The sequence below is a fragment of the Sinohyriopsis cumingii genome, chromosome 3, assembly GCF_028554795.1.
Source record: "Sinohyriopsis cumingii isolate HCF-2022 chromosome 3, ASM2855479v2, whole genome shotgun sequence".
Taxonomy (NCBI): domain Eukaryota; kingdom Metazoa; phylum Mollusca; class Bivalvia; order Unionida; family Unionidae; genus Sinohyriopsis; species Sinohyriopsis cumingii.
The window spans coordinates 60,814,099-60,823,127 of NC_142963.1; the positions used below are offsets into that span (position 1 = coordinate 60,814,099).

The window sequence follows — 9,029 nt, forward strand, 5'->3', positions numbered from 1 at the left end:
GCTTTGTAAAATTCAACAAATGATTTATTTCCCTGGAATACAAAGTGAACATGTTAAAAGAGGAACTTACAGTATTGTGAATTAATTACCAAATAACCCATTATTACAGATACAATTCCAATGATTAAAAGTCTGAGTAAGCTTTAGTGGAAACACAAATTAAATCAAGTGCTGAAGTGTTGATGCCTGTTGTGGCTTATGTAGCTGTGATGTGCCAGCGTGTTTTTTTTATTGGATCACAACAATACAATCCAAGAATATATCCTTATTGTTTAAAATTCCACTAAAAATGAAGGTCTCTATTTCCACGAATATTAGTTTTGATAAGCACTTTGTATTTGTAGTGAATAAATAATGTAAATAGATAAAATTCCAGCTCAGATGATGTACTGGACACAATAATACAACTGATTCTGCTCAGATATTAAAGCATGAATGAAAATTTATAGAAAAACAAGACTCTGTAGTCCTCTACTTGACCTCAGGTCACAATTTACATTTTCTAAAAAAGGACTTTAACCTTCTAGAAGGTTCCCAATTTTTAAAGATTAAATCTTACTTATAATTAGGTATGTTACTAAAATTATAATATTGACTATAGAATACAGCAGGTATGCCAGTTATATTTATAGGGTAATTCCAATAAGCTACACCTAGACACAAATAAATGTTTACTTATGTTAATAATGATCATAATATTAAACCCTTACAGATAAAATATTGGTTAATGTCTTAGTTGTTTACAGAATTTTTTTTGTGATTTCAGGTCTGGTAGAAAATGAACTTGATATTGGACAAGGTCAAAATCAAATCCAAAATACAGTTATCCATAGTATATATTGAAATTTTTAAAAAATATTACAAAAATCTAACAAACAATACAGATCATATATAGCACTGCTTATGAAGAGAGACACATGTATCCTATACATAAGTATATTTCTAATTTTCATTTGTGCCATATATACATGTACTTGTTTATGAGTCAGATCTATATTTATCTATATCTGCCAATATATAATGTGCCAGCAGATCTGGCTCCATGCAGTTTGTTAGGACTAATCTGTAGAACAAACAGCATATACCCTAATTTGCTGGAGCATTATATGAGGGCATATCAGGTCTATGTTGCTTGCAGTTTGACCAACCTATAAGGTACTATCAATGGTAAGTTGGAATTATTATATCAACAGCTTTTCTAATGAAAAATTGTCATTTTTAGCTCTTCTGGTCACAGACAAAGAGAGCTTATGCAAAGGTCCTTCGTCCATTGTCACTCATTCATCCATTAGCACAAGTTTGTTATTGCTTCTTCTTCTGTACTACTGAGAGGGTTGCTATGTTTATCCCATGTTGGTCCTAAATGAAAATGGTTCCATTTAAATCTCCAATATGGCCACTGAGGTGTCTTGATTTTGTTGTTATTTATCATGTCTGATTAATCCAAAATGAAAAGTGATGCCTGTCTGATATCCAGTATGGCCACTATGGTGGCCATCTTGAAAATCTTGTTATTGTTACTTCTTTTAATTGGTACTGCCACTACTCAATATCAACACTGGATTTTCGTAGGAAAACTTCTTACAATTCTAGTCAGTCCTAAATGAAAAGGGTACTGATCTGACACTACACAACCATTTTGAAAAGCTCATTAATGCACTTCATCTTAAAAAACATGTAATTGCTTAGTGGATGGTCACATAATCATGGGGTATTAACCAAAGGACTTCTTATAATGTCATAAATGAAATTGGTGCCAGTCTGACACCTAATATGGCCATCCTGGCAGATGTTTTATTCCTGTTTAATGGATGGTCATATTGACAAAGGTTTATCAGTGACAGGCTTTTTATGATTCCTAGTTGGTCCTACTTGAAAACAATGCAGATCTGACATCAAGCATGACCACCATAATATGACTGCCAGGGTGGCCATCTTTTCACTGCTCCTCCTTAAAAGACTGTTATATCAACATGGGCTTTTTCACTCAAAGACTAATTATTATGTCTGGTTTCCTATATTAAAAAGGTCCAAACCTGAATGATATGTCCACAAAGTCACCATCTTGAAAATTTTGTTTTTGTACCTCTTCCAAATACCATTACAAGATGTCTTCCACAAAAAACATTTTCAGTATCATTGGTTGCCTCAGGCCTATATATTCTACATTCCCAAACCTGCAGGGAACAGTTTAACAGGAACAACCTGCATAAGTGTAGCCTGAGTACACTGTCATATTTATCATTTTTCAGGCGATGCTACCACTACCATATGTCATAGATACACGCCACCAGACCAGTTGGCTATTTTCACTAAAACTGCTGATATCATAGTGACTGCTGCTGGAGTCCCAAACCTCATCACTGCAGACATGGTGAAAGAGGGAGTGGTAGTTATTGATGTAGGAATCAACAGAGTCAAAGATGAAAGGACTGGAAAGACTAAACTGGTTGGAGATGTGGACTTTGAAGGTTGGTTGCCGTATTGAAAGGTTTCAGGTTTTTAAAATAGTGGTTTATAACATTCAGAAGCTACAACAGATGAAGAAATTCCACTCAGTAAATCAAATGCCTTGACTCTTTTTCACCTTCACTAAAAGGGAAGCATTATTGTTTCCATTGGTCATAAGTCAGATATTAAGCATATATCATGGTCTGTTGTCTGATTGTAAGCGCTGGTTTGTTATCGCTATCCCTTCTTTACTTTAAAGGTTGCCATGAAACTTTATGCATAACTTTATCCCATGGTCTACTTCATCCTAAATGAAAATAATGCTGCTTGGACATCTTGAAAATCTTGTTGTCACTACAGCTCCTGAATGGATGGTCATATCAAAATGGAGTTTTCAGTAAAAGACTTCTTATTTAGTCTTTTTCTTCCAAATGAAAATAGTACCAGTCTAATGTCCAGTATAGCATGAACTGCAGCTAGCTTGAAAATCTTGTTATTACTACTCCTCCTAAATGAATGGTTATATTTACATTGTGTCTTTACTTAAAGACTTTTTATAATGTCTACACATTCCAAAAGGAAAATGGTGCTGATTTGATATTCAGTATGGCTGCTTATCTCTACTCCTTCTGAACACAATGTTATATTGCTTTTTATGATCACTAGTTGGTTCTAAATAAACATGGTGCTGATTTGATATTCAGTATGGCTGCTTATCTCTACTCCTTCTGAATAGAATGTTATATTGCTTCTTATGATCACTAGTTGGTTCTAAATAAAAATGGTGCTCATCTGACATCCAGCATAGACACCATGGTGGCCATCTTGACAATCTAGCTATCACTACACCTGCTTGATAGAGGGTCATATCAAAATGGGGTTTTCACCAAAAGATTTCTTGTTATATGTAAATCAAAATGGTGCTAGTCTGACGTCTGGTATGGCCACGATTGCTGCTCTCTTAAAAAAAAGTTGTTATCTCTACTCCCCTCTGCAACTGAAGGTTTACTATTGAGAAGCAGCTTCCACCGGATGACTTGCAATATCTAGTTGGTTTGAAATTAAAATGGTGACATTTTGAAAATCAAGTTATTGTTAATCCTAGATGGAGAATCATACAAACACATCAACATAGGGTTTTCACCAAAATACTTCTTTGTTGTTTAGGTGGCTCTACATGAAAATAGTGCAGAACTGATATCTGATATTTCCACAATGTCAGCCATCCTGAGAATCTTATAATAACTTCTGCTTATGAATGTGATTTTTGCTGAAGGACTTATAATGATGTCTCTGTTCATCACTCCATCGACTTGTGTCTGGTCCATTTGATACCATTTGTCTCTACTGCGCATGTTCCTTTGCTACCCTGCTGAGAGCATGTATTTCTAAATGGCACCAGTCTTTAGTATCATTGACCATTCTCTGTTTGGTCTTCTTCTTACTGCAGACCATTATTCCAAATACCACACTTTTAATTATCTGTTTCTTCTCTCTTCTGCAGGTGTGCCCAAACAGTTAAAGTTTTTATTCCATAATCATTTGTGCATTGTCTTTTTTTGTTTCCACATGGTCCTAAATGATAATGGTGCCAATCGTCCTTACATTATGGCTGGTACTAATTGAAATTCTAATCTGGAGATGGTTTGAAGACATGGCAGTTAGAATTATGAAATGGTCTTATATTGAAATTCTGGAAATTCTTTTTGGCCAGTAGAGCATCAGTTCCTTTGAGGGACTCTTGTTTTGATTTTAACCACCCAGGCGTACAATGTTTGTAGATAATTGGATGCCATTTGATAGGTGAATTGACTATTATATGCAGATGTGCCTTTTAAAGGTTTCTTTTTGACATGTCTAATTTTGATGGAGTTATTGCTGTTATTGAATCAATACTTAAATCTCCATTGAAGCAGATCTTTGTAACTGGTATAGCTCAGGAACCATTTAACATATTCTTGTATAGGTTTGATTTTATCAAATCCATTTGGGATAGTGTTATGGCCCTGGACAATAAACACTGTACAAGGACAAGAATGTTACTTGTAAATGGCACTGCTTGTTAACCATATTTCGATGTTTTGAATTTTGTCTTGTGAACTTAAGCATGGCTTTCATGTCCCTGCTAATAATTAGACATTTTAAAACTAATTCATGAATATAAACTGTGTCACTTTCAAGAAATACTTGTAATACTTCTGGTTTCTAGTGAATGTCACAATTTTGTACTGCTGATTATATCCTGTTATTAGACCACCAGGTGGTAACTAGATGACATAAAATATATATATATATATATTTTAGAATTCCTTGGCAGCAGAGCAATGACCAGGGTAAGACTCAAACTGGTGTCATTTTATTCTTGACTTTTTTGTCCTTTTGAAACATCTTTAATGTAGTTTTCATAACTATTGGGAATCTGATCAAATTTTCGTGATTGATTTGGAATTTCTGTCAGATGTTCAGGGAATAATTGATCAGTTGATGTCTTACAAAACCAGGGGTATTTTTTAAAAAAAGCATGAAATTCAAAACCACAGGGGACCCTGAGTGGCCGAGTGGTCTAAAGCGCTCTCTGTTACAGATCACTGCCATCTCACCTCTGTCTGTATGGGTTCGAATCTAGGATTTGGCCAATGTGGGTATGTGAGAAAGCTTGCCAGTAGCTACTCGTGGGTCGGTGGTTTTTCACGGGGTTTTCCCGGGTTCTTCCTCTACCATTAATACTGGCCGCCATGCATAGCCTATCATGTGATGAAAAATGGCATTAAACCCCACTTCAACAACAACAACAACAACAACAACAAAACCACAGGAATGGTGCACAACAGAATTTTGACCTAAATTTATTAAAGAAATCATTATTAGATACTTGATTATTTCACTGAACTTGCCATGTGCATAACCAAATTGATTAATCAGTATAGCTCTTGCTTTCCATGCTTTAACCTGTTCCCTAGTTCAGTCCTTAAATGGTTATGTATTCTATTTATCTTCCTCACTTTTGTCCAAAGACCGTGAAAACCCATAATTATTCAAGGGTCAGAGGTTAACGGCGTATCATAGCAAAAGACTTCTCAGTGTTTATTCTTTGAATTTATACTTTTTCAGGGCTCTGGTTTTAGTGGATTATGTTGGGTAATAATTTTGGTGGGTTGCTCGGCATATTTGGTGGATTGTGGATTGTGTTAATTTTGGTCTATTATATGGGATACTCATTTTTGGTTTATTGTGTGAAGTACTAATTTTGGATGGATAGCAGGAGCTATTAATTGTGGCACATTGTATGTAGTTTACTAATTTTTTTTGGATTGATTGGGGTACTCATTTTCTGTGGATTGTGTGGGGTACTAAATTTTGGTAGATTGTGTGGGATACTAGCTTTGTTGGTTTGTGTGAGGTTCTGATTTTGGTGGCTAGTGTGGATTACTAGGTGTGCTGGATTGTGTGGTGTACTGATTTTGGTGGGTTGTGTAGGGTCACTGATTTTTGGTGGATTGTGTGGTGTACTTATTTTGGTTGATTGAGGTACTAATTTTGGTGGTTTGTGTGGAGTTTTAGGTTTGGTGGATTTTCTGAGGTACTAATTATGGTGGACTGTGTGGTATACTAATTTTAGTGGATTGTGTGGTTATTACTTTTATGTGGATTGTGTGGGGTTTTAATTTTTGGTGGATTATGTGGGATACTAATTTTGGTGGATTGTGTGGGTACTAATTTTCTGTGGATTTTATAGTTGTCACATAGCCTTGAATTTAAAGACCCAACAAACAATGATAATTAAGTGGATGTAAAAATGCCCATTTCCTAGTCAGCCCATTTTTTATGACTGATAAAAATGTAACTTTTTGGCAGAACCATAAAAAGTAATACCAATAAAAATAAATGAATTCACAGTATTAACTTTGCTTGTATTGTATATGCTATTTTTCCAGGTGTGCGTCAGAAAGCAAGCTACATCACCCCAGTCCCAGGTGGTGTTGGACCAATGACTGTAGCAATGTTGATGAAAAACACACTGATGGCTTACAAGAAAGTGATAAAGCGTGATTGATAATACTGAATATTAGGTACTCTTATTTATATTTTGTCTGTTAAAGGTTACAACATTCTAAGATTTTCTGCAAAAGGTCAACATTAAATTGTACATGATTCATTAATGACATTTTGAGCATGTAACTTAAAGCCAAGCTGAATTTCCTGTTCCTGTAAGGCTGTATTCCATAAAAATTGTACTGTGAGCATTGTAGCCATTTTGGCTCTTCAGAACACCCAGTCTGCTTTGGGGAATTTTCAAGATGGTGGACAGCACACATACAATTTGCATGATGATACATTTTTAACATTTTAAAACCATGCTTTTCAAAGATTTGAAAATAAACTCTACTTCACTCTAGGAAATATATATTTAATTATTATTGTAAAGTAAATATGTCTATATGTATATAAAAACGGATGGTATCTTTAACAGGTTTGTGCAAAAAGACCAGTTTCCAAGGCCAAGCTTCAGCGCAATTTAAAGAAAACAAGCCACAATCACTGTACATATATTCTATTCTTTATTAGTAGTTCTTGCTAAAATATTGTGTGCATTCATCTGAAAACAAAATTATATAGCAACAAGGATATATATACATTTGAAGATCACATGTACAAGTATTAGCATATGAAATCATTTCAGATTTACTCCTTTTCCTTTATAACACCCTAAATTTGTTTTACCGACATTTAAACTGCTATTTTGTGAGTGGTCTGCTCCTTTTCACTTCTTTCAGTTACAATAATTAAATTTGTCTGTTTTTAGTTGGAGGTACTTCCATTGTTATTAAGGCATTAGGTGTTAACATTAGTGGTCAGTTGTAATATTGGCTGTAAAGACGGTTTTGACTTGGCTTTGGGGAAGTATGAAAAATCTATACATGTACAATGCATATCTAACAAGTAATGAAATTAAAAGAAAAATTATCTCATCCAGAAACAGAATCATTTACTGAGAGACAAAAGTCAATGACATAATTCAAAGAAGACATACAGGAATTAACTCTATAAACAAAGTATGTAAACCAGTCACACCAACTTGAATAGACAACAGCTTGGAAATCGTGATGTAATCACTGTAACATCAGGGGGAAAAACAACAAACAACTCAAGCCTTTAACATTATCAATCAAAACAATTCTCACTTTCTGGTTTAATCAACAAAGACCTTATTCATCTCAGGCAATATGGATTAACTCTATAAAGACAAAACAATATATGTGACCACCACCTTAATTTCAGCACTACAATGGCAATTCGTGACTTGTACGTTAGCCTGGTTTACTTACTGTACCATCTTTACTATATATAAACTGGTAGCCAGAGTCTTCCTTATTGTTTGGGGGGGGGGGACTTTTTATGTTTGTTTTTTATCAGAACAATCTTTACTACTCAAGCAGTCATAGTCATTGTTACAAATGATTACATAAAGATCAGTGGTGTCTGTCTCTGTTCTTGCAATCTGGTCATTGGTCATTCATTGGGATACTGGGTATTACTTGTACATATGATTGGTAGCAATGATAAGACTGGGAGCCAGGCTAACAGTTGGAATAATCTACTTGTACTTCACTCTGGTTTACAAGAGAAAATATAAACACTATAAGCATACTGAACGTATTTCAGATATCGGTAGCCAGCCTATTTTTTTCCGGGAGAAGGGTGAAGCGGTCATTGTTACAGGGATTAAGTAAAGGTCATCAGAGTATATCCCCTTTTTTACAATGCGGTCATTCATAGCATTGCCGAAATGCATCTTTTATGAAGACATCTTGATTGCTGGTCGAATTCAGCAGATGGTCACTCACGAGAGAGCATTTATATAATAAAATCAATCCGTGCATTACGATTGTGGTCAGAAATGACTGGTGGTCACTCGTATCAGAGGTCGCTAATAACTATTTTACTGTAAAATGAGGATCCCCATGGAGCTGAGTGGTCTAAACTTCTTTGCCTTTACTGATCACTGCCATCTCACCTCTGTCTGTGAGGGTTAAAGCATTGGGTTTGGGCAATTTGGATACGTGAGAAAGGTTGTCAGTAGCTGCCCATGTGTCAGTGGGTCTTAACGGGGTTTTCCTAAGTTCTTCCTCCACCGGTTATAATAGCTTCCATGAATCTTACACCAAGAAATGGCATTAAACCCAAAGCAACAACGGCAACAAAGACAAAATAAAATAGGATTCATGACCATATCTGCATTATGCAATGAAGGCCCCTTTAGCAAGGGAGTGCTGTAGTAAGAAGACCTACTGTATATACTCTCTTATAAGTTAGGACTAACTGCAAACTGCACAGACCAAGATCAGCTATCACACAATGAATCTCTCCATAGGACAAACAAGATGGACCCTGATCTGACACCACAGTTTGTGAAGGCACATCAGGTTGTTTTTTTTGCAATTGAACTAAACATAGAAATGAGTATGTATGGTGGGTCACATTTTGATTTTCTACACTTTCTGACAAAATTTGACCTAGTTAAGTCCTTTGTTCTTGCATATTAAACTAAGTTTTCAACTGTGATGAGGGTATCTAGG

At 35.3% G+C, this 9,029-nt stretch overlaps 1 protein-coding gene across 2 annotated transcripts in view; it reads left to right on the top strand.

The window, feature by feature from the left end:
* LOC149802950 (bifunctional methylenetetrahydrofolate dehydrogenase/cyclohydrolase, mitochondrial-like) overlaps positions 1-9,029 on the top strand; it is a 32,918-nt gene that overhangs the window by 12,377 nt on the left and 11,512 nt on the right. For both annotated transcript variants that reach the window (XR_016420115.1, XM_089952463.1), the window contains exons 5-6: positions 2,253-2,471; positions 6,387-6,521. Coding sequence is in view for 1 of the 2 variants with exons in the window: in XM_089952463.1 (XP_089808589.1) it covers positions 2,253-2,471; positions 6,387-6,505 (338 nt within the window). In the remaining variant the exon portion in view is untranslated. The remainder of the gene's footprint in view (positions 1-2,252; positions 2,472-6,386; positions 6,522-9,029) is intronic.